Raw genomic sequence first — 27,068 nt, 5'->3', positions numbered from 1 at the left:
GTGTAACTTCCAATTCTTTTGTGTGGGAGTAGCCACAAATAATATGGTATAATGTATATGTGTGTTAGGTGTTATAAACACTTTAAATAAACACTTTAAGTAACCCCCTAGACAGTAGACTGCGAGTGGCTTCCTGCTGTGCTGCAAAGACTCAAAGCACATCAGGTGGGGCATGTGTATGTGGAGTTTCATAAAAATTATTGGAATTATTCCCAAACCATAAAACTGAAGACAAAACAATGTATATGCAAATCTTACTCCTTTTTATGTGCCAGAATAGACACCTCTCTAGTGTGGATCATGTATACTGGTATAGCTCATTCCTGTTCTTGCAGTAACAAAAGTAGTTGCATGTCACTGTAACTGCATCGATGCTAAAGAGGTGGGAATGAATCACATCCCTCATTAATGTAATGAGGGAACACTGCTAGAAAACCAGCATCTAGCATAGCCTTAAGCCTTAACAGAATCACTGGCCTTGCCTGGAAGCTGTTGTTAACGCAGATGAACCAACAAAGCAGGTCAGTAGGAACAGGGTGTTAGAGATTAGATGCTTGATCAAGTTTAGTTGGGTGCTCTGTGCAGATTTTGATGTTGATGATGGGTAAGGGGAGAATCCCTTTAAGTAGATGTCAGCCATAAGGTACATTTTCAAACGTTAAATCAATGGGAAGATCACCTTTCTTTGGATCTTTTATGAGTTCAGAGTTGACAATAATACTAACCCTGGTGCTCAAGCTGTAATATCTTCTAGGTACCATTCTTAACGGCTCACTAAACAATCATCAGAGCTGAGTTTCTGGCAGGTGTAGCTTACCTTTGGAAAAATATTTGATGAACAAATCATAGAATCATAGAATATCTCAAGTTGGAAGGGACCCATAAGGATCATTGAGTCCAACTCCCTGCTCCTTGCAGGGCTACCTAAAACTAAACCATATGACCAGATCAGGTTTGCTGCCTTTTTATTCTGGAAGTTAATGTAGTATTTCTGTTAGGCATCAGTGGGAAAATTAAGTTTCTCATTAATCATTTGCCTCAGTCACTAAACTTTTCACTGGAAAGTGAATTCTCTAGTAATGTCAGAGCCTCAGCTGCTTCTGGGCACTGCTGTCTTCCAGATGGTGAAGACCCACACAAGGGTTTTTAAACCAAGATCAGTGCTCAAGGTTGTTCTCAGAACTGAGCAGGTAACTTCAGGCATTGAAGTAATAGTGAGTTTCTGGTTGTTTTGTGTTTTGACTGGAATTAAGATCATTTAATATAAAATCAAATTGAAGATGGGGCGGTCTATGCTTGAGATCTTTGGAATGGATTAGCAGGAAGGTAGCTCCCCACAGTGCATGGTACAGTAGTTCATCTAATGTTCTTGTACATGTGGAATGGCTCATGTACAAGAAATGCAGTGTAATAATAATTTAGATACTGAAAGAGGGAAAAGCAGCTGTTCTTTTTGCTCATCCCTTACAATTTAATTGGAATTTTAGGAAATGACTCAAGCTTACAAAGCTTATTGATGATAAAGAATGAGCAATCTTCTTCATTAACGAAGCAAGGATGTGCTTCTTTTTTCTTTAATACTCTTTCATTGAACCTACATTATCTGTCCCCATTTTATCTGGATTGAATTACAACCCATTTGCTCATTCTACTCTTGTTCTCAACCAGGGAATAAGAAAAGGAAGGGCTATAAACCATCTGAGTTAAATATGAGGGGAAGCACAGTTTCATTTTGCCAGTGTTAATGTAGACTCTGATGTCATTATTTGACAGCTTTCCCAGTGGCCTAAAGCATACATTGAGCAGAAAAGTTATTTGTCAAACCCTCCATGACAGCTGTAATTACCTAAAGTACTCACTGTCTCCATTTTTAAAGGAGAAGATGGGAATATGTGGGTTTATGCAATAAAAGAAATGGCTGTTGTATGGAAATCAACTAGTAAGATAATTACACGCAAAGTACTATGTCTTGTTTCTGGAATATATTAGTAGTGAAAAAAGATAGCAAGACTCTGAAAAGGAAGAAGAAAATTGTCTGCTACTGCCTTTTGAATGACTTTGCCAATAAGGTATCTCTATAGTTTGTTCTTAGCAGTTCTCCATAGAAACAGTAAAATCTGACCATAGTGTCAATAAAACTTCTATATGCTAAGTGCTCGCATGCATTTAGAAGGATTACAGTGACTATATGAGTGTTCTGCAGTAACAAGTCTCACTGGTATTTTTCTTTCCTGCCAGAAATGTAGTTGATATTACCTGATGAAATGTAAAACAGCTTGAGAAATACAGTATGGCTCATACAGCAGTGGCCATATTTCCTAACTATTTGTTCTTAAAGCTGCAACAGCAGGATCCAAACCATCCTAAAATTAAATAATTGCTTGGAAAAAAACCTCTTTGGGTTACTGTATCTTGAATGTAACTTTATTATGATCTTTAAGATAACTTGGAAGGAAATGGGATTGTTCTTTGTTCAAGTCACAGGCTATTTGTCAGAAGAGTTTACAGAGTTAGTACTTAGCTTATGTAAAGTTTCAGTATTAAAAATCAAAACCTAACTTTTCATTAGGTAGTTCAGAGTCTTGTGCTCAGATTTATATACTTGCCTCTACCCTTATCAAAACCCAAAGAGAAATACACTGTCCGGAGGTTCTAGTAGCTGTAGGGGCGAGAAGGAGGGAGGATGACAGTCTTTCCCCAAACTTCAGACAGTAATCTAGCTTTTTCCATTCAGTTGCATTTTTTGGTGCTACCTCCTACTTGTGTCAGTCCCTTTATAATTTGACTATTGCTCCCTCTTATTTTCTTTCTTGTTATGTTTCTGTTATTAGAAAGTCTGGCTCTCGTGTGTTCTGTGCATAAATACTGGCAATTCTTAGTCTAGGCTAACGGAATTATCTGAGAGTGGTGCTTTGGTAAGTTGGTAAATTGAGGTCAGTTCTCCTGCTTTTTTTGTTACCCTCAAAATGTGGAGAGCAGTTGACTGTCGTAGTTTATAGTTCATTTTTGTTGAATGGGTTGTGTTGGGTTTTGATGGAGAGCTGAGGCCTGCAATAATGTTCAAAGGTTCTTGGTGCACAGGCAGTCTTTTTGCCTAATGTTTTATAGCAACTGGGAAAGTGGAGTCTGAGCTTGTAGTTTCTAAGCCTTGTTGCAATAAAAGTAATACGTGGCACTCGGAATGCCTTTGTTTAGTGAGTTGATCTTTTAAAACAAAAAAAGTCCCACAATCAAACTTTTACTACCAGTAAAGTCTTCTGAGTGGTATTCAGGATTGCATGTGTTTCTAGTTACTTCCCTAGGAGTCTTCCACTTTCCTGCCTCCATCATGATCAGACTTTTTTTTTTTAATACTGTCTTGCCTGCATACACACTCTTAGTTACATTTTTGGAGATAACTGTAACTACATAAAAAGTAAAGAGGAGAGGGATTGATAGGTGACTGTATTGAGTCCTGCAGCCACATGAAGGACAAATTAGTTTAGGAAAAAAGGAAATGTCTTTGTTTCTCTTGTGGTGTTTCCAACCCTCTTCTCCTGTGGCTGTACCTGTGCTTGGAGGTAGCAAATTTATATTGGTTAAGTACTCCCTGAAGGCAGTCGTAAATACACAGCCTAATGTGATCCAAGTTCTATGCTGATGCCAAAAGGGGAAGTTCTGTCTTCATCTCCTGCTGCACGGTCAACACCAGCAATCATATTGTCTTCCAACAAGCTGTTTCGTACTTATCTGGCTGAAAACTCAGCCAGTAACTAGTTGGAGCAAATCCTTGGACAGGTCGCCGCGTCTTCACGTGAGTGCCAGCAAACAGAAAGGGTGGAAAGACTGTATGGGGTGATGAGAATGAGGGGGCCTGTTTTGGCAGATATGTAAGCTTAAATTGACTTGCATCAATTGTGAAATGGCACCTTAACTCTATTTTGTAACCTTTTACCACTGACTTGTTGTAAATTTGCTAATTATTTTTTTGTAAAACAATGTGCTAGCCTTTGACTCAGTGGGCCTGGGAATTTTTTCTTTTAGAGCATGGCTCATAGAGCTGAATTGCATTCAGTGAAAGTTTACTGCTGACAGATTGGGATCTAATGCTTTCATTTGGCAAAATATGGTATTTTATGCAAGTAATTTTAAACTGATGGTTTAGGTTTAGCTTTAGACGGCAGTAGATGTAATTAGTTTCTTCAGCAGAAGAACCAGCAGTAAAGAATTAGTTACAACAAACACTGCAAATTATATAGCATGTGTTAAAAATAAAATTACATGGTAGCTAACGAAAAAGCTATAACTCAATTCAAGGGTTCTTCTCTCTTTAATAACTAATCAGGCTTGGATCTCATGGTTTCCGATGTTAGCCAAACAGCTTGAATGAATTGCAGTTGTGTATTTAGCTGAAGTCATGAGCTATTCAGTGTACTTTCTTTTTCATCTGCTGTGTCCCCCTCTCCAAAGTGGAGGGGTGAAAACTCATTCACATTAAGTGTCTTGGTGGTTAGACTTTATCAGTGCATTAGAATTAAAATACTGTTTTAGTTCTCTGAATTATAGATATTTAGAGAAGGCACAAAGGGTAATACAGTCGTCTTTTCTTTATGTTGTTTTGCATAAGTTAGTACTTTTGTATATATGCAGAAAGAGGGCTTTATTTTTCACTTCAAAGTCCCCAAAACTGTCCCAATAGTCCTTTACTTCAGCCTCACTTGTGATTCCACACTGCAAACTGCTGCTTTTACTGACAGAGCCCAGAAGTCTCCTTAGAGTGAGGAGAGTCTTTGTTCTTTTCCAGCTGGTAATGTTACTGATTTGAAAGTTAAAGTATTTACAGTCATAGTCTTCTCTAAATGTAATTCAAGCACTCCAAAATGAGGATATGCCTAAAAAATCCCACTTGCTATGCAGCCCAGGTGTTGGCTGCTGGAACATACAGTTTTTAACCATAGTCTGCTCTGTGCAGAGGGCAGTAGGATTAGCGAGCGTCTATTCAATTCCCCCCCCCCATTGTTCAATGACCCATGTGAATTTTAGTCTCTTTATTCTGCTTACTGTTGAAACTTAGCTCTGAATACAGAAATGTGTTATTGTTGCCTTGGGCTTTTGAGTAGTGCTCTCTGCTATTGAAAAGGTTTCAAACACTATTTTTAATGTAATCTCTGAGAAGTGAGGCAAGGTGATGTTACTGCATTTTACATATATGAAGCTTGGGATTGTACTAAATTTGAAAGCATTTGCTGATTTGGGGTACCAAGTTCAAAACACTTAGTGCCTGAACTTTTAGGCAACCCAGCTACTACAGGTTAATTTTTTTTTTTAAGTGCAGTTCTTATTAACTTCAGATGCCTTGATGACTCCTCAGGAGTACTGGAAATCAAGCTCAACATCTAGAAAAATGGAAATATGTGATTAATTACTACCTTTGGAAAAATGAGTTTAGAAGATTTGCTTAGTATTATGAAGGAAATACATGGCACTGACAGGATGCAATCCATTTTTGCAAAACAGCATTCACCAGCTTTCAGCTTAGCCATCCCTTTTTCTTTCTGTAATTCCCTGCTTTGTTCCCTAATGGTTTTTCAATATCAATCTCTTGCGTAAAAGTTACTGTGATCAGTCCTGATTCTACAGTAATTTCATCTTGTCTGAAGAAATCTACTTGAACAAAAAAATGTTGAAGAGGAATGAGAAGTAGTATGTGGTTGTTAAAGATCTTTGGACAGTAGATACGCCCAGGAAGTGAGCAATTAAAGTTACGCGGGCATCTTTGATTACAGACTATACTGTCTGTGTGCTTGATTTTGCAGTCTTACATGTTTTTAACTGAGTTTTCTCTGTACAAAATATCAGTGCCCTTTTCAGGTTACTTTTCTAACGCTGAATTCTAAATTCAGGCTGAATTTCTAGATTCAGTCATGCTGGCATCCACGTGACTCATCAGCACAGTTCAAACCTTTACGTCCATCAGGTCTCTCTTACCTGAGCCAGTAAGATAGCAGTAGGTTGTCATTCCTTGGGACCTGTTTGTAGAGTGGGATGCTCTGCCTCTGGGTTGTGTAGAAGTTTGAGAGCAGAGGAGTGATGGGACGTGCAGGTCTTGGGTTCTGTGCTTGGTACCGGAGGGGATTGTGCTCTAGCAGGTTGGGGTTCCTCTGTGTCTTCCATGTCACACGTCTGGTCCCCAGCAATATGTTATCTCAGTTCTGTCTTTTCTGCCCCTGTTTGGTTTTTTTTCATCTCCTTCAGCCCAGCTTCCATGTCTTAACCTTGTCTTCTTTCCTTGTTAATCTTGTCCTCTGTCTCAAATGCCTCTCATTGCCAACTCCGGTCTTTGCATCCAAGTTGTTAGCACGATAAAAAGAGGAATAATCAGTATCTTAACGTTTGGTAGAAAATTCCTTTTAAATCCGAGCAGAAAATTAATTTTAGGGTGCTGATGAGACAAGTAGTAATTTAAACCTGCTTAACTCATTATTACTATTATTTATGGCCATATATATATTACATCTTAGTTCAGTCATAGCCTAAGGCTTTTACTGGTCTTTGAGTTGGTGTCATACACGCTGTTCTCTAGAAGTAAGAGAGTCATTGAGCACAATAATAGCAGGACAATTAGGTGCTTGTCATTACATTGACTCCAAGCTCAGCTATGGAATAAATGTTTTTGTAGAGGGCCACGACTGAATGTGGTTATGAGCCATAAAATATCTGCTACTTCCTTTTACTCTGCTGGCTTGCCAAGGGGTGGGTAGATTTGTGCTTAGCAGGGTAAAAAAATTATCTTTGGAACCCATCTATGCTAAAACAGTAGATTGATCATTTGAGCTGTAAATGTGTTGCAAAATATTCAAGTATTATATATGGCATGGCTCTGTTCTGCTGCCGTGCAAATCATATCCCATCATTCAGGGATGCCTGTGTATCAGAAGATTGTTATAATTGCAGTTAAAAGTTACAGTGTAAGAGGGAAAGCCTAAAAGCTTCAGTGTTGATAGCCTTCACTGGTGATTAAATGCCAGCTTTTCATTCTGAGCATGGTGAAGGAAATTTTCATGGAGAATACTACACCCACCCCCCCTGTACTGTTCAATCTGTCTTGTAGTTCCTGGTTTCCTTAAACACATTTTTTTTAAATCAGCTTTTTAAATTGAATTTTCAATTTAAAGGTGCTGTCATATCATTTATCATGAGACAATATTTAACTGCAAATTTCCTACTATGATCAACTTAATATATTTTTCTTATTTTTTTGTTTTTAAGATACTCACAATTTTTATCCCTGCTGTTTTTTTTGTTTCGGGGGGGGCGGGGGCGTTAACTTGTAATTTGAAATAAGAGGTGGAAGATTTGGGTTTATTTTGTTAGTGCCCAAATGCACACCAACTATTTAAAATCTTCCTGAAGTATTACATCCTCCTTTCTCTTGGCTAATTGATATGGTGAATGTTAGCAAATGGTGTTGAGTGAGAGATTTGTTCTCTCTTCATGTAGAGTAAGAAGGAGGCTAGTTTTCTATTCAAAAACGTTCTTTTTACAATCCGTTACTGTTTACCCAAAGGTTTATTTATACTACCAGAAATACACTTGTAAGAGTATTAATGTGCTTATTAAAAAAAAAAAACAAACCCAAACAAACCTTAATATGAAGATAAAGCCATAGTTTCTCTCTGACTTGGCTTGTTAAAATTTGAAGAATTAACTTTTTCCCGGGGCTATACTTTAAGATATCAAGAATGTGAGGGGTACAAAAACATACCTGTATTGTAATTATTTTGAGAACTTTATTGATTGTGATATGCCATATTTTTTACAGATTTAACTTTCTATGCTTTTTCCATATCATTACATTAATCACAAGTTCAAGCGTAGATGGTTATGATCATGTTGAATAAATATGAAAAATCATAGGATCATAGAATGGTTTGGGTTGGAAGGGACCTTAAAGATCATCTAGTTCCAATCCCCCTGCCGTGGGCAGGGACACCTTCCACTAGACCAGGTTGCTTAAAGCCCCATCCAACCTGACCTTGAACACTTCCAATGATGGGGCATCCACAGCTTCTTGGATGCCTGTATCAGTGCCTCACCACCCTCATAGTGAAGAATTTCTTCCTTGTATCTAATTTAAATCTACCCTTTTTTAGTTTAAAGCCATTACCCCTTCTCCTATCACTACATTCCCTTGTAAAAAGTCCCTCTCCAGCTTTCCTGCAGGCCCCCTTCAGGTACTGGAAGGCTGCTATAAGGTTTCCCCGGAGCCTTCTCTTCTCCAGGCTGAACCACCCCAACTCTCTCAGCCTGTCTTCACAGGAGAGGTGCTCCAGCCCTGTGATCATCTTTGTGGCCCTCCTCTGGACTCGCTCCAACAGGTCCATGTCCTTCTTATGTTGGGGGTCCCAGAGCTGGACGCAGTACTCCAGGTGGGGTCTCACCAGAGCAGAGTAGAGGGGCAGAATCACCTCCCTCGACCTGCTGGCCACACTGCTTTTGATGCAGGCCAGGATGCAGTTGGCTTTCTGGGCTGCAAGTGCACATTGCCAGGTCATGTTGAGCTTCTCAGAAATGATAAGCATGAATAAAGAGCGTGGTACAAACTACTTGTATCCTAGACCTGAAACTTATATTTTGTTTTTGAGGATACTTTTGTGGCTACAAACGTCTCTACATACCATGTTTTCTAAAAATTTATTCTTTCAGATGTTGAAAATACCTTGGCAGTACTATATTACAGGTTGCAAAGTTTGAATGCTCTTCTTGCTTTTTTCAAAAGAGCATTTTTGTTACTTAACACAAGAATCCTTCCAGTTCATAGAATTTCATCTAGACCGAAGTATTAAAGTACGAATAAAATAAATCTTTGAACATGGCTTTCCTTGCCAGAAATCTCTATTCCTTATGAAATTAACATGCTTCATATGTTTTTCTGGAGTTTAACTTTTTCTGCACCATAACATTCTATTCAAATTGCTATTAGGGAACAGGCAAGAGAGTTGTGTTTACTACTGTTAAGGAGTATACAGCACTTTGAGGAGGTAAGGCACAATGTAAGTGGTACTTTTTTCCCCCCACATATTTCTAGTGCACGATTTGGGTGTGAATTATGTAACTGAGTAATACAGATGTAATCTTTTAAACATCTGCCATCTCTGCTTTCACAAGTATATGCTAAAATGAGAAGTGCATCTGTTAATCTGTTAAGTTCTTTGTGTCAGTGTTACTGTGTCAGCAGTATAATTTCTATTCACAGTCATTGTAGTGCTGCTTCAGAAAGTGGCTAAGAAACAAGTCTGTGGAACTTCCACTTTAATAACGTTATCAATTTGAGACTAGACCATTTAAATAGCTTTTCACATTTAAATGATATTAAAATATTATCCGGTTCGTATTCCTTTTTCTTAAAACACATTTTTCCTCTTTGGATATGTAAAACAAAAGGCAAAAATACATATTCTCATCAATAATGCAATTGTTGGCGCAGTGCTGCCAGATTTGCAGTATTTAAATGGAAAAAATAGGTTTACAGTTTTGATAACCACTGTTATTATTTCAATCTAATTAGATTTTCAGACAGAAATGTGATATTTTTATTATTTTTTTTATTTTTTAAACCTGACTATATCCTTCCCATATGATGCAGTTCTTTTCAACTCGTGACCATGCTGAATATGTAATAAATGCAAATACGAGGGTTTTTTAGAAGTGTGCGTTGCAAGCTGTATGAGCAGCTTCTGGGATAACTTGAATGAGGTGTTGTTTCCTCTGTTTTGGGGAAGTGATTTCCTTTTCTGATGAATGACTACAACACTTCTCTGGGGCTTTCTCAGTATGGTAATGAGAAATGTATCTGATACCTGACAATTGTTGGGGATTACAAAAGCAAATAAACAAAAAGACCTGAGTAGAATCATGGATTTCTCTTTGCTCCTGCATGGCACCGATGTGATGCAGTGCAGGAGGCAGAGAGGATCTGTCTGTAGACTGGCACGGCTACCGCTTCAGCTCTTGGAGAAGCAGTTTATACTTCTCTTTTTCTCAACTGGGGATATTTCAGTCCACTGGTGTCTATTTTTTAATCATATTAGGAGAAAATGTGTTCATACTTAAAATAAATGATGCTTCTTAGATTTGCCTATTCTATTTCCATTCTCTGTTTTTGACCTTAAAGAAGTCCTTCTACTGCTGCGTTTCCCGTCCCTTTGCATCTTGCTTTCTCTAATTTGTGAGGTACATCCTGCTTCCTCGCTGTTTGCACGGCGATACATACTTATGTCAGAGGCATTTATAGAAGAACTCATTTGGTGTATTGTTTTACTTCTCAGGCAGAGTCATGTAATTTTAAAACTAGAAAATGCAGTTTGTGCCCCATGAAGAGAGGAGGAAAAAAGAAATCATAAGCCATCCATCTTATTTTGGAGACGAGTTTAATTTCATTTCAAGTTTTATATTGCACATAGACTAAATTTGTTGAAAGATTTTTTTATATGTCTTTGTATTTTATTTCCATGCCAGTTGATTTGAAATGGTATTACTACATCATGTAATTTCATAAAATGGCATGTTGTGCAGGGATAACAGTACTCTAGGAGGGACTGGGGATGTTAACAGTTGTAAAGCTGGAGACATCCTTTTTGATAAGCAAAACTTAGATGACTGCAGCATCTTCCATGATGAGAAAGAAGATTAATGAACAGGAGTTTAATACATGTGTGCGTGCGTATTAAATTGTAAATGTAACTTTAATTTTGCTTCACATCTGTAGCATCAGTATAAGTTCACTGTAATAAACTTTATTTCACTCCAGCTGTTCAAGAGCTTTCTTCACATTACTTTCCACGTGACAACTTTTCCATGTAGCTCTTGTGACAAAAGAGTCATTCTTGCTGTATTGTTGGTGTTCACTTTTTCAGGGGATGTCAAACTCCAGTGGCAAATTTTCATTTACCAAATTTTTAATCAGCTAATGGCATCTTGTCTTAAGATCGCTGCCATTCTTGCTATCTTACAGAGCACTGCATTTCATTGATACAGAGTATTTCTTTGATGTAGTATTTCTTGTCACAATTATAACAGCTGTTTCTTCTTTGGCTGTAGCTGCAGTTTAATAGAGATGGGGAAATTCTTGTTTGTAAAGAATGTTAAATATTATCAGGTGAAATATAAATAAAATGGTTTTATTTTCAAATATATTTTATGGTGAGACTTTTCACAAGTTTCTCATTCTTGCTTTATAGTAGCCTGGAGTTTTATTTTACTTCTGTTAGAAGTATAGATGCATTTCTGTGCTTCTAGTGATCTTGGGATAGATTTTCTTCATCAACTTGTACTTACAGTAACGAGACCAATATTACTTTCAAGGCAAGAGAAATATTCAGTACCATCACTATTGTTAGTGCTTTATCATCATTTTTCTTTTTGTATAAACTTCAAATATCCTGCTTGACTCACATTTTCCTACCCTTACTGCTTTCTTTTTGCTGATCACTTCCATATTTATACTTGAAGCTAAATTAATCTTCTAATGCTGTGCCGTTTTTATAATGTCTTTTAAAAAATGCATATCAGGCCCAATTATTTTCAATGTATAACCCTTCCATTTTGCTGTGTGTGATTCATTGGCTTATTCTTTGCTATTCAGTGAAAATCAAATTTGTAATTTCAGGACTCTTAAGCTATCCAGTACCCTTGCTGCATCAAAGCCCTTCTCTATCTCCCCACTCCTCTGTGCAGACTTCTGAAAGCTGAAAGTTGTTAAAGTTGAATTATTTCCATTAAATCTCTTGATGGAAATCCAGGGAGTGATTGTTGCAGTGGGACTATTTTCCATGGTTTGGGGTTGGATTTGTTTGGAGTTTTTTTGTGGTGCTGGAACTACTAGTTTATCTACTTTTTCACCTAAGTTGAAGACTGTTGTCCCTCTTTTTACCCAAGCCTGTTATCCTAGTGAGGTTTTGGGAAAGATAAATGGATTGAATAAATATTAAATGTATGTTTCTCACAACGCTCATAATTTTTAATAGGAAAAACTAATAGATGCATCCAGACGTTTGCACATGGACTTAAAATCTGGCAATAGTTCCAGCTCCATTTTTAAAGCTTTTTTTAATGTCTTCTGCTTTAAAATGAATTTATTTTTAAGGTGATTTCTTTAGTTGGGTAATTCCTTTTGTACCTGAAGAAACTTCATCTGGGGGGTTGGGGGGATGAGTTCATTTATTGCACACTTCCCCTCACTGCTAACTTTGTGAAGTGCTCTGGTAAAATGAAACCCTGCTCTGCTGGAACACAGTCAAGTATTTCATAAGCAGTGGGCAGAAGGCAGGGTGTCATGTTGCTGAGGAGCGCTAGTATTCTTTCATACATTTCGAGTGTCATGCTTGTGTCCGTGTGTTAGCATGTATGAAGCAGTTTCTTTCCATTTGGATTTTTTACACATTTGCGAATGAACACTTTTTTTAAATGAGGTTGTATATATACGTAGAGCTCTAAAAATACTAGCAGTTAAAATAGTCATTATGAAATGGAATAACGGACATCTCTGGAAGTGGAATTCTCGTCATCGTCATTGTACAGTGTGGGCAGTCACCATGTCCAGTGTGGGCAGTCACCACGCAGCTTTTCTTCTGTGGCTCAGTGTTTGTCAAGAATTCTTCTAGCAATGCAAAAAGCTTTTGTTCTCCTTTTTCTCCTGCTCCATGCAGTTTGTACTGGGCTGGTATAGACAGAGTTGTCACATGGAGAAAACTGGTGTTTCTCAGAAGGAGATGGAGGGGTAGAGACAACCAGCCAAAAACTTTCAAAGTGACTACTGTGGTTTGAGATTAATTTCCATCATGGCCTCTTAAGAGCAATGTTCACTGCTAAATCTTGACTTACGCATTTTTCTGAATAGGGATGGGTTTGGGTTGGGTTGGGTTGGGGGGGGGGATATTTTCAGCTGTAGTCGGATCAGTTTGGATTTTCTTTTGTGTGTTTGCTGCCAGGGATTCATAATGTTTTTTTTTTTTGTGAAAAGATGTATACAATTCACCTCAAATATTAATCTGAGAATGTAACAATCATTTTGATAGCCTTGCTACTAGTTTTTAGCAAGTTTAGCTTTTAAAAAAGTGAAGATGTATGAAATTGTGACCGCCAGTTCTGCAGTCCTTGATCCCTGCTAATGTCTGCATGGTGTGTTTTTGACTGAAGATGACTTTTTTATGGTTTCCAGATTCAAAATTTATTTCATATTATGAACATATGTTTTGGCAATTGCTGTCATTTATCTCCTCATTTGGCTGTTCTCTCTGTTTGATATGGGATATTTTCCATACATATCCTATACTGTTGTTTTATTTCTTGACACTAAAATGGCTTGTACTGCACAGATGACTTGGTAAGACTCCAGCTCTTTTTCTAGAATTCTGGCAATAATTGTCCTATTGAAAATTGCAATGCTGCTTGTGTAAAGTGTAACAGACTTTTTTTGTTAGGGATGATGTCAGCATGAGAGATGGCCTCAAGGAGTCATTAAAAGAACATAGGACTTGTGACTGTTGGACTTTATTGACTTTTCTCCTCAATCAAATACCGTTCTGCTCAAGACAGATTAGTGTCTGCAATGGTATGAGACATATTTGGTGACCTTATTGTGTAGTCTGATGAAGCTGTATCTAACTGCCGTAAATATAGAGGTACTCTATTAAGAGCTTCAGAGAAATGCAGTAATAACAGGCATAAAAATTTATAGAAATGCTTGCCTTTCTCTGAAAGTGATTAGCCTTTTTGTGTGAAATTACTCACTTTGCTTTTTAGGACCTTTGAATTTTCCGTTCTGGTTTGAGCTGGTTTGTTTCTAACTCTCCACTTAGGACATTCTGAAATGTATTCACAGCTAAAATGTTTTTCTTTATGGTCTGTCCATCTACTGCTGACTTTAACGTATCATTCTACTTAAATTGTCTGTGGAATAAAAGGGAGTAAGGTAATATATTTTGAACTGATTGGTGAAATATATAGGGGGAATATGCAAAGCTAATGTGGTACTAGGTAAATTGCAGCTGTTATTAGCTGACATTTATATGTGAAAATGCTTGTAGATGGAGAATTTTCTGTACAATATTAAGATGAATTGAAGTCATTGCTAGCTTTTGGTAAAATAAATAGATGAATGGTGGAAATATGAAGTCTTTGTTGGTTGCATTTTACATTTCTTGCCCTCCTGACTGACCTGTTCCTGCCTTTATTCTGTGCCAGGTCTCCTTCCCCAAGTTACGGTTTAGTCGCAGAGCCGTTGGAAATGCTGAATATATGAGATATTTCACTGATACAGATGAAAGCCAGAGCAGAGCATTAAGCAAAGTGACAGTAACATACAATCTTCCTCACTGATAGTCCTTTCAGGTAGAACTCTCGATAACTATGAACAGGTTGTTGAGGGTGGTTTAACAAGATAGTAGGTGTACTTGGAGTGCCTAAGCTAGTTGTGGGAGTGCCAGCTTGGACAGCATAAATTTATTCAAAAGGCACTGTACTGCCTTACAGGGGTTTTCTAGCCTGGCTCAGTGCGACCTAGGAGGTCTTGATACTCTTCTGTCAGCAGTGTCATTACTTATCATTGCACACCGTCTGCATTATGTTTTATATTAACCTCTGGTATTGCTTTATCCACATTATCTGACTCTCCCTTCCCCCTCCTTTTCTGAATAACTGGAAGTTGACTGTGGATTTTAAATGATAGACTATGGTGTCTAGCATAGTATCTTAGAGCCAAATCATGAAATGGAGGAATTAATATTTATCATATTTTTGTTTTCCTGTCTTTTTTGTGAAGATAAGTTGTATATGCAGTCTAGTTTCTTGGCAAGAGTCTTTTCTATTTTACATAGCTTCTTCTGTGTGTGGTACCTTATGTACATCCTGCATGCTACAGGTTTTCCATGTAAAAATGGAAAGGTGAGAGAAATGGAATTGAAGGAGATGATAATGTGCGTGAAGACCTTGAAGCCCTCTGAATGCTTACTGGCCAGTCTCGGGACCATGAGAAAAATGTGTTTCTTTAAACTTGTAGAAGTAAGGAAATGAAAAGTTGCCATGCAGAACACACAGCCTTCTCTCCTCTCTTAAGGAGCAAATGTCTGCCCATTACAACACTAGCTCAGCCCTCTGTTCTGGAGGTGGCAGCTTGCACTGTGTCCTGTACTGAAGTATATTGTTGAATACAACTTACCATGATGTGAGGACAAGTTTTATAATGACAATAGCAAGCTTTTTAATTAAAAACAACATACAAAATATGTATTAAGCGACTTGACTTTTAGATTCAGCATTCCAAATCGAGCCTGCAAAAGTATGTCTTCAAGTTAAGTTTAATGAAGCTCGAGTATAGCTTCAGGAGACACTGTCACAGCAGGTTGAAGAAGTTGCAGCCCTTTGCCACCTACATTCATTCCTATGTCTGTGCAGCAGGACAGAGAGTTCTTCTCTCCTCTGCGCTGTAAACCAGGTCACTAATAACAAGTTACTGTAAGTTATGAAGAGACAACCAGGTTAGTTCTGCCCCTGTGAAAGTGAGAAGTTACACTCAAGTCTTGAGTCGTCAGTTGTCTTCAAGTATTCATGGGAAAGTGAAGAGATGTAAAAGAAAATGAGAAATTTTCCCGGTTGGGGAAGTGAGTCCATAGAAGGGAGGTACGTCTTTCCTGAATAATATGGGACAAGGCCAGCTCAGGCCTGTGGAAAGCACTGATGCTTTTGGTGGGAGTATGTCCATTTACTGGTATTCATTCTCCATGATCCTGAGTGTGAGAACCAAGAAAAACAGATGTCTTAAAAATAAAAACAGATGAGGAAGAAATACAGGAGGAGAGCTAAATTTCATGTTGTGTATGCTGGGATTGAGGGCCTGAATCAAAGCAGCAAATCTGAACCGTGTAATGATTCTAAGTAATTGTGTTGCAGCAAAACATTTACAAAACGAGCTTAGTCTCCTTTGTTTTAGCCGAGATGATGGTTGCTTAACGCTAGAAGAAAATAGAATGCCTAAGTAATGAGGACTTTGATCTGATTCAATTCCAAGTAATGTCTGCTTAGAAAATCTTGACTGAAGATTTTCTTTCAAAAGTTGTTTTCTTTCTTCCCCCCTGTCTTTTTCTAAACCTTTTTGTAAAGGCAAGTCTTGAACTTGTTTGTCAATGCGCAGATAACAGCTACTTTAAGGAGACTCTGCCTCCAAAGGAAGTCACTGCCCTTATGGATCTGCTAGAGATACAGTTCATGTAAGTCCTCCCCAAGTCAGCTTCAGGCAAAATTTGCAAGAGTAGTTTAAACAACTTAAAAAATCATGTGAGCTAACTTGACTGTTTTTCTGCCTGATGGAAATTGGGAAATGCTCACACAAGCATTGCAGAATCAGTAGCTTACAGCAAAGGGCTGCTAAGGAGTATCCAAGAGAGGTGATAACTTTACACCAGTATAGTTGGATCCCAGAGCGAGTATCTCCAAGGTTTTCAGATATCATTTTAAACTGTCTTGGTTAAACTAGTATAAAAGGCTAGACATACAGGTTTTATGCTATGATTTGCCTTTTTTCTTTTTTTTCTTTTTTTTTTCTTTTTTAGCTTAAGGTCAACAAGGAGTAGGTTTGGGTCAAACCAAAATAGCCTCCTTTAAATCAGGTTTATCAACAAAGGGGTGTATGCTGCCTTACCAGCTTTGTAGGTGTAGTCCAAAGGCTGCTTTCCCTGGAGATAAATATTGTATGTATTTTTTGCACAAAAAAAAACGAGAGACCTGCAACGCAGCTGGCCATGAGGAACTGAACTTCCCCAATTTAACTGGACTTGGTGAGCTGGAGACTCTGGTTCATTTCCTCAGTGTTAGATCTCTTGCAACATTGCTTCTCCAACTTTCACTTATTTTAGTTTGTTTGGCTTTATGTTTTAGGGTTGTTTGAAAGAGAAGCATGATTGTGCTGTTGGCTGGATGCCCAAGTTTAGTGAGGAAAGGGAATGCAATTGCTGGAAGAGAGAGGAGTGGGGGGGGGGGGGGGGGGGGTTGCGTGGTGGTGTGTACCAGAAGTTGGAAGTAAAGCATATGTAAAAACTTTTTTAACCCCAAACTCCATAGGAAGGAGTTAGAATTAATTCTTATTTTCAAACACAGATAACAGTCCCACTTTGCGTCACCTCTGCTGTAGCAGTGCGTGCAGTTGCAGTTTGTATTCTGTCTGTAGTCTGTCCCATTGTTTACTGACCAGTCATAAGGCCCAGCTGGTAGGTCATTTGACTTGCTTCATCTGCCTCCCTTTTAAAGCCACTGAATTCCACTCCCTGCTCATCTGAAAAGTGGCTACATCTCATTCCTGAAGTGTTTCCTTTGCTCCACCGTGTGCCATCCTTAAAATATCATGCTGTGTACACAGGTATGTATCTGTAATGAGCAAAATGTGGGAATAAATTCCTGATCACAGCCCTGTATTTGCTACTCTGAAAAGAACTCTGTGTTTTGTTAGAAGTGTGTCTGTGTTAAGGAACCAAAAAAATGCAGTTTCATTGTTATTATTAACCAGCTAGTCCAAATCCCAGCTACTGCCAAAAGTCATGGTCCCTTTCTTCACTACCATGCAGCCACACATTCTCATCCTCATATATTGATGTTAGAGATTACACAACTGCAGCATGAATCAGATCATGCCTCAGAAGGGCTGAAGACTATTTGTGGCTTTGTTTTTTTGCAGGATTTGTTCTCGGTAATGACACCCAACTGGCTGCATGGCTGCACAATCAGGAATGCTGGCGCAAGGGAGGGGATGATAACACATGGCCTGTAAGAAATCGTTCCCTTCACTGGCTTAGAGTGGCTGACTGTGAAGCCAGAGTCTATGTTGAAAAATGAATAAACAATACTTGACATAACAGTTTGATTCATTTAGGCTACTGATTTTCTTGCTCTAGAGCCAACTAGAGGAAAAGTAACTGGAGTCGATGGAATATGAGGAGTTCTCGGTTCCTTGCAGGGACTGGAGCTTGTCACTCTTGCCTGTTCTCCAGTAACCACACAAGAACAACTGTGTAATGGTGTTCTATAGTTTCCACTGGTTTTGGGTTTTTTTTTATTTTTAATAAACAATATTATTCCTTACAAAAGGAAAATGAAGTTATTTCTCAGAGGAAATGGCATTGTATTCCAAGTTGTTAGTCTGATTAGAATATTTATTCTCTTCTTGCGGTACTCATGCAGTCTGCTCCTGTGAGAAAAATCATGCTTTCGTTGGGAATGTGCTTTCTTGTCAGAGGACGTGCAGCAGCTGACATTAAGTGCAAGACTGTAAAATATGTTTATGCTTAGTCCGTGTTTTTTATGGTGATACCTGTGAGGTTTTCCTTCATGTGTAAAAGAGAAAGCTAAACTACAGCAAATATGAATTAAAATCATGTGGAGAGAAAAGAAGGGAGGGAGAATGGGAGTTGGTGCTTAGAATCTTCTGTTTTCCTCTTTGATCCCAGGTGTGACTGAGTTTTCTTATTTAGTATAATTAAAGTTCTTAAAAATCTTTGTATGTAGATTTTTTTTTTAGTCTTAACAGAGAATGATGAATGTTGCAGAGACTAAGCTCAGTAAGAGAGTTGTACTTGATTCATTTCTTGTTTTTATGTGATGTGTTTTAATGGAGGAGAGTTGAAGGGACAACTTACTGCTAAAAAAACCTAGTGTAGTTCAAGTAATTTGGAAGCCAGATTCTGCAAAACTCCCTTGTGTGACTGTTCTTAAGATGCTCCTCAGTTAAAAAACAAAGAAGCTAGCCAGGTTTCATTTGGTAATCTAGGTGTTGAAGGAAAAGGTAAATGCTTTGGCCATAATTCTCACTCACTAAAATTGCTTCAAGCAAGGGATTTGTGAGAGTTCTTCAGAGAAGTGAGGGGTTTTCTTGTTTTTCAAAACCTTTGGCAAGAAGCTTCGTTATTTGTATTGAATGTTCCAAAATAAAAGTGTAGCCAGAGGAAAATAGCATATGTGAAACTTTGATCCATGCATCTGAAACTTACAATGATTTGGCAATGATTTGAAACAGGTTTTATAAAGGACAGTGTTAAGCAGCTTTGGTTAAAAGCATGCTACAAACCTTGTCTTCAGCACACAAGGCAGGAAATCTAGAGGGCTGATTTCAGAGTGAAGTGTAATCTTTCAATTTGTTTTGCATGTTATGCAGTATATTCTCAGGTTGGTGAAGTAGGCTTTGGTGGTGAGTGCCTCTGTGTTCCAGGCGTAGCACCGCCAAGTTGACATTTGGAAGAAATCACTAACCTTTGCCTTGTTTTCTGTAACTGCAGAAATCATAGCTTGTTCATGTTGCAAAAAACAGCAGGTTGGAGATTCTTGGTTACAAAATGTTAGTCCATTGGAAATGGTTAAAACAATTTATTGCTGCTAGTACTGCTGCTAAGTAGGAATGTGATTGTACGTATCAAGAATGGATCTGCTGAGAATTGAAATTTCGTAAGTGTATCAAGGACGAATCACATGTCTGAATCTAATTTTCCTTCATGAAATACTGGAAATTGAAGCTATAAATTGGGGGTTGTATTTCATTACAGGGCTACAAAAATTATGATGTAGGTGAAAACAGTCTTCATTATGCTTGTTACTCAGGTATTCCGGCTTGGGCAGTGGTGCTATCGCATTGGAAGTGTGCATTGCTTAGGTAAAACAAAGAAGGAACAGCCTCATTTTGGTTCAGTAAATGCCACCTTCTTTCACCTTAACTTAATGGGTTTACAAGAACCCATCTTAGATACATGGGAGAATAGTTGGGAAAAGTTCAGGTTTGACAGGACCGGCAGGTAGAAGGTGAGTCAGGAGATGACATTTCTGAGGTTTGATTTAAATTAGGGTATGACAAAAGTGGTAGTGTTATATCACAGCTGGCAGGAAGAGGTAAAATCACCCCTCCTGTGTCAGGAAATCCTCCAGGTGTGAAATGAAGCTCTAAGGATGCCAGTGTTTTCAGTGCTTAGAAAAGAAAACATTCCCAGGTACTGAGTACAGAGACCAACAGCATCAGAATTGTAACGCAGAGGTATTCTTTTACGATGATTTCTAATTTTCTTGTGCAGGAAAGTCAGTACAATAATACCAGTAGCTCATCTGCTTAGGGCTGTGCTTTCATTTTATTCATTTTCTTTTAGTAGCTTTATGGGAATGTTTCCTAAAAATCAGCAAGATCACAAGCATTGCTCTTCTCAGATTTTCATTTCAAGTTCTGAAATATTTGGGAGGTGAAACAAGTGAATTCATAAAACTGGGATCAATATGCAGAAATTTATTTGGCTAATAGAATGAATGACAAACAAAAACTGGAGATATGGTTTATATAACAACGTGCTTCAAATGCATTTGGAAATGTGAGTAATGGTTCTAATAGAGTTGATTCTAAATGTCATAATTGAGCAATCAAATGGCATCAAGTTCCTCAAAAGATCTGTTTAGTGACGTTATCTGAAAGATGCCTGTAACCTAAGCAGTTAATTTCCAGGGAGCAGCCTGACTTTTCCGGAGCAGTAGTTGTAAATGAGTTGTTCAGGTGAGCTGCTTTCCATATCTGTGAGATTACATCAACTACTTCAAGGATATTCTTCAGTGTTTTATGAGAAGCTGGTGATTGCGGTTTTGTTGTTATCATTGTGAAACGGTGGAGTTTGCTTCTGGTCTTTAAGTTGTGCATGTGGAAAAAAAAAAAAGTCTGTTTACACAGTTCCAGATTTTGAACTTATTTCTTCTTGAACAGCTGTACTTTGTCTTCTTACAGCAGTTCATTAGGCCTTTTTCCTTCTGTCACTATACTGGCTGTCAGCCTCCTGGTCATTGATTGGCTTACCTAATTATTGATATGAAAATATATTTTTGTCTGTAAGCTGCAAGCTAATATATCTTGGATTTGTTTGGTATAAAAGGAAAACTGTGAGTGTGCTTTTAAGTTACAACACATGCTTCATAGTTTTAGGGAAAACAGAACATTTTCTTGCCCTTCAAATGAAGTCATCCAAGTTGAGGGCAGTGTATAGCAGCCAGTGTCACCATCAGGATTCAAATCAATTCACAGATACCAGTATTGTTGCATCACTGCAGCACATTCATGGCTGATGTCACACAGCTGCAATTGGGTTGTTATAGAAGACACGATACATCATGGGTGGGAGCCCACAGTTCACAGCTGCTGACATAATGTCACAATCTCTCTTATATTACCATTTTGCCAGCGGGTGTTACAGTGGTTGCTGACTTTTTGTTTTGAACTGACGGCCAAAAATCGAGGCTTTGCTGGTTTACATTTAAAAAAAAAAAAAAAAAAAAATTTAATGTGTGTGGGGAACACACGCAGATCTCTGGTGATAAAAGGCAGATTTTTATCAACAGAATTTTGTAGCACAGGCCAGGCCTGGAACTGGCCCTCATTGTCGTAGTTAACTGGAATGAGAGCCAAAGCCGTATTCCCATCGCAACAGGATTAGTGGACTGATCACATTAGCATCTCGTGATGAATTGGAATTCACCACCGCCCAGCTAGTTTGAGTGCCAGCAACAGTTGAGCTGCAGCTCCTGCTCTTTATAGCATCTGTAGTGGGTTAAAGTACCCGGTACCTTAAACAGTGCATCTTTATGCATCAGTGATTTTCCTTTGGAGACAAAATTTGTGTTACAGCTTAAGTTAAAGATGTGTGAACACAGCCCTGCTGATGTTTGATGGTAGAGGAACATTCTTTGAGCAGGAACAGTTTACATTTAATGCCAAATGATGCAATTTTAAACATAGTGTATTCTCTAGTTGCATTTAACATTGGATTTGCTGGCTTTCTGAACGGAATCCCAATTAAGATGGAAAAGGTCAGTGATCTGACTCCACTCTGAGATTTCACTTTGTGTTTGTACTGTTGGCTTTTTTATCTTTCACAAAGAGCTTAGTTCCAAAGAACGCTTCCCCTTTGCCAAAATTCCACATGATCTTGCCTTCAAGGAAACGCATCCATTTTTAGCAGGCTAGAAGAACCTTTTTTAAAGCAGATTTCTGGTAACAGTAATTTTAAGCCATGAAATGTGAACACAAACAAGTCAATCCTAGTTCAAATTATGATATCCATATTTCACTCATATGCTTATTCATAGTGAAATTCAGCGTTTGTGCTTTTGGGGGGGGATTAGTCGTTAGCTCTTTGCTTTTTTATGGTATGTCAGGCAGCGAGGGTGTGCACGTACATATTAAAGCAAATAATCTGCATCATGCTGATTACTCCTTGGTTGATTTGACAGTTATCAATTGCTTCTTAATTCATGATACAATATTTGTAAAAAAAAAAAAAAATTATCTCACAGCCACATTCTGTCATTTTTCTGAGAAATTGAGAGAAATCTTTGCACAAATTTCAGTTTGCACAAAATTTGTACTATAACACCTTTTTGTTTTCTGGTTTTTGAGCAGTTATTTTATGGATACAGTAGCAGAACAATATCACTAAAACAAGTCTTAATTTACAAGATAATTTCAATAAAATACCTTAGTTTTTGTTCCTTTACCTCGCTCCCACTTTCTCTTTTGGAAAAGCAGCAGCTACTGCTGTACTGCAGGGTAGCATATATGTAAATATATAACCAGCCACTGGAGTACTTTTTTCTTTGCTTCTCTCCTGGTTTTGTTAGAGCTGTTCCTTTCATTCAGATATTTTTAGGAGAAAGGTGGGGAAGAGGATGGAGTTGTTGAACTGTTTCGTACAATGACTGCTGTACTCTGCCCCGTTTCTGGTCCCATTTAAGGTCTGCTTTCTGGAGCGGGGGAGGGTTCCAGAGAAATCAGCCAAAATCAAAAACGTCACCGAGTCTTAGGGATGCTGTGTTGTGGACTTTAGGAAATTTAAATACTTGCTGGAGTTTGCAGGGGGGCAAAACAGGGATTGCAAATAACCGAAAGCAGTTCTTTGTTTGCAGGTTCAGGATTCGCATTGTATTTTATCATATATTGCTTCTGTCTAATTTTCGAGGTATTCTTGTTTTACGGTATAGCTCTTTTTGTTCTAGTTGTTCAGTTGCCGGCTGAGGTTAAACCACGACGCACTTGCCTTTTTTTATGGTCGTGGCAGACCCTCCCTCTTAGCTCCCCATTCGAGCACATAACATCATGGATGCTGTGTATAAGATAGCATTCTCATGGCCATCATGTGAGTAAAAATGCTGCAACCTTATTAACCAAACTTGTAATTGGTTAGACCCATACTGAATGTTTTAAGAGACTACACTGCAGCATCAAAATTCAGCTCCGATTTAGTCTGCTTTCCACTGAATTTCTACTGCTAAACAGAAATGCCAAGTTTTAAAAATCACTGTAGGTTGAGGGAAGTCTGGAAAAACTTAGTTGTTGCTGCTAACCAGCTTTGGCGTCTCTTTTCTGTCATGCTATGAGCTCATTTGTTGTTTAAAATGTATTTTCATTTCTTCATACCTGATGTTATTTTGCAGGGAATTATTTCTTTAGAAATACTAAATCATAGCTCAGAATATATGAAGTTCTTGACTAGTACTCCCATGCCTTATGGTCTGAACAATATGTAAACACTAGGTTTTAAATGTTCTCTGGTAAGATAAAGTGAAACAAAAAGCAATTGAGAATTCTCATGTTTGTGGTTAAACCCTTTCCAAAACAGAGTCAAAAGAAACTTTTTCTTTGTGACTCTTCGGCCAGAAAATATGGCTCATTACTTGGGAAGCCTGTTTCTTTGTTAAAACGGGTAGTATTAAAACAGGCTTTGCCAGCACAGCTGTGTGCTGAAGGATGTTAGTATATTGCGAGATAGGTGGTGCAATTCAGTTCCATCCTCCAGAGTCCCTAAGAAAAACACTTACACCTTATAGGTGAACCAATGTTGTAATAATTTTTTTAAAATAAATAGGTGCTTAAACATCTAGTCAATGTGGAAGCTAAGTATTTTTTCTAAATTACTCTTGCTTGTTTCTAGTCATCTCTGAAATAATTCGCATTCTTCTCCCTTTCTTATATGGTAACATATAACTGTACTGTGAAACCTTACGGCAAGTTGTATGTATCGCAAATAATTTCAGTGATTACAAATACTATGATTGGCTGCCCTTATTAGAAATTTTTCAGGATACATCATTTTTATATGTGTTGGGACAGTATGTTTGTTTGGAAATGGCTCTTCTGTTAGCATTTTACAACATAGTTGGCACAGGAGAGGTCCCATTGGTAATGTTGCAGTTTTGGACATCACATTGTTGGATAGTTTTAGCACTATTACTCTGCTTTAAATCTACTGCAGCTATACAACTTGGAGGAGGGGAGGGTTGGAGTTTGCTGTCATTTTCACTAAAACTTTAATGATAATTAAATTATGGAAGTAAAGCAGAAGAAACCCTAGGACAGACTAGTGTATTATGAGAGATGGCTTGTGCAAAATAAGTAGTATTGAGTAATTAAAAAATAGGTAAGAAAACTTCGCGTTCAGCAATAGCCCAAAGCAGGATCCATCACAGTGGTCCGTCTTTGCATTTGACACATTTATCTGATGTTTTATCTGGATTAGCATATGGTAAAATTAGGATGTTTATGGAAGCTGTCTTTAGCAATCTGTAAGTGCTGGATTTTCCCCACTCCTAGAAGGAAAAAAAAAGGGGGGGAGGTTGTCTCTTTCACAAGAAATAGAAAAGAGGGGCAAAGTTCTAGAACTGTTTTCTGTCATAAGGCAATTAAACAACTCTAGATATGCAGTGCAGGCTTAATTCTGATGATTTCTATTATTTTGTAGTTTTAGCTCCTACTGTTAGAGCTGGTCAGAAATGTTCATTTAAAAATGTTGGGTTTTCAAAATCAAGTTCGGACAAGTTTAAGCTGAGGTCATGTTTGAGGCTGATACAAGCTGGAAAGAAGTACTTAGTGTGATTTTTTTTTTTTTTTAATTTTTTTTAAATACTCATTGCTGAACAGACAAGGAGTTTTGTTATGTTCCCCGTTACCTTTTTGTATCGGTGGATTAGAAGTTTCCATGATTTTCATGTTTTCTTATCTGTGTGCACCCTGCAACATCTGCTGAACTTTAGATCCATCATAGCCTCTGCTACAGTTAGCTTCAGTCATACCTGTAGATTGGATAATGCAGTTCCTTCCCACTTGTGCATTTAAGAACATCTGGAGGTTTTTCTCTACAAAGTTTTTCATAGTGCTTCTTTCTACTGAGATTTTTAATTACTGATTATTTGTCAGTAGTAGCTCATGGCTTGTTCTAAGCATTGAGGTAGACCTAGTCAGTTCCAGCTGCACTCGGAGTGACCTCTTTTCCTTGGGCAACCTAGAGCGGCATACATTGGAACAATGGTAGGCAGGATATCTCTGATGAAGGCTTTTTTTTACTCTGGCAAAGCTTCCCTTTTAAAAAGAAATAAAAAATGTCAAGAGACACAAGACCTATCTGCACTGGCAGTCTTTAAAAAGTAAGCTGTAGTGGATGGTTCCTTCATGGAATAAAGATACAGAAATTACTATGTCAGTTTATTGTATATGCTTGGGGGTGGAAGCTTTTATCCTCTTACGCTGATGAGGAGAAACTGAAATTCAAAACAAATAAAGAAAATAGCAATTAAATTTGGATTTTTTTTTTTTAATCATTCACAACACCAATTCAGGTTAGATGGGTTTTTACAATGAATGTCTGCCCTCCCTTAAAAATGTAAAGGTGAAGCGTCAGTTTATTAAACAGACAGTATCTCTATAGGAACTCCCTGCTCATGCAAGATGCTCTTGATGTGAGCATAACTCCTGTTAGAATTGAGCTGGGTGTGTTAAGAAGCTGTTAGTGTGTGTTTGTGAGAACTGTCCTTTGGCATTTATAAGCAATAAAGAAAAAAGAACCCTTTGCAACTGCATTATTTATCACAATGCAGCTTTTCCTCTTGAAGGAGAGTTAATACTGATGGATATCTTATACATATAGACTCCTAATTGGAACTGGCTAAGGAAAAATATTGATTCTTCAAATACAAACATTTGGTAGTAGTTTTGGTTAAACTTTTGTCTCTTGCCAAGCAAGGAATGTGTGATCACAAAGAAACAGTAAACCTTACCACTAGCAGCAAGCAGGGCATTTTTCAGCAGCTGGGAAGACCCCTTTATTGAAAATCCTTCCTTTGCCCAGTTGAGATTACAGGCTTGAACTGGTATCTCTCTGAAGGAGCGAATACTTTGGCTAGCGTATAGAAGGCTTGTCTAAAGTGTGTGTCTAAGGTGTGTTTCCCCTGTTGGAACTGTTACCTATAAAGATGCATGTATCTGTATAAAGTATATATTTTAGACCAGAAATTTGAAGCTGATTTCCATGTAGCAGAGAGTACCTTAATAGGGGGCTGGGAGAAAAGTACTTTCTAATTCTTTTCATCACAGCACTGCCCACCCAATACCAACTCCATAATCTAAAGATGGTCCTGGAAGAGAGATTTGAAGCTGGGCTTTCAGCATCTTAAACTAGCTTCCTGTAAGCATAAGGCAGTTTGGGATATGAAAGCGTGACTATGAAAGGAATGTTGCATCTGGCTCTCTCTTTCTCATTGTGGCTGTAAGATTTTAAAAGATGTTGATTTATTTCGTGTCTGAAGTGAGTCACTTCATAATCTTGAAAATTTTGCAGGCAGGACAGCAAAACCGATTCCTGTCCAACTGTTCCCACTGTGTGATGGCAAATATACAGACAATACTTGTCCTTGTGAAGTTTTAAGATAGCTTTACTGACTGTTTATTTTTTCCCTCCCTTCAGATTTGTCACGGAACAGACTGTCAGAGCTTCCAGCAGAAGCATGTCACTTTGTCTCCCTCGAGAGTCTTAATTTGTACCAGAACTGCATTCGATACATCCCAGAGGCTGTTTTGAACTTACAGTCTTTAACATTTCTAAATATCAGGTAACAATTGTCTTAGAAATTTTGCTTTAGCATCAGTAGTCTAGGTTTATAAATTTTGGTGCAGCCGTAAATAATGCTAACATGGTGTGTAATCATCACGTTGTTACATTGTATGTCATTGAATCAAAGCAACCTGAACCAGTCTTACC

General features: G+C 38.0%; 1 protein-coding gene across 1 annotated transcript in view; it reads left to right on the top strand.

Moving 5' to 3' along the window:
* LRCH3 (leucine-rich repeats and calponin homology (CH) domain containing 3) overlaps positions 1-27,068 on the top strand; it is a 69,067-nt gene that overhangs the window by 5,490 nt on the left and 36,509 nt on the right. Inside the window, exon 2 of the mRNA XM_009323595.1 lies at positions 26,775-26,919. Within this exon, the coding sequence (XP_009321870.1) occupies positions 26,775-26,919 (145 nt within the window). The remainder of the gene's footprint in view (positions 1-26,774; positions 26,920-27,068) is intronic.

This window comes from Pygoscelis adeliae, unplaced genomic scaffold (genome assembly GCF_000699105.1).
Source record: "Pygoscelis adeliae isolate BGI_AS28 unplaced genomic scaffold, ASM69910v1 Scaffold245, whole genome shotgun sequence".
Lineage (NCBI taxonomy): Eukaryota > Metazoa > Chordata > Aves > Sphenisciformes > Spheniscidae > Pygoscelis > Pygoscelis adeliae.
Note: the sequence above shows the minus strand (reverse complement) of the source record. Positions and strands in the feature narration are given on the sequence as shown.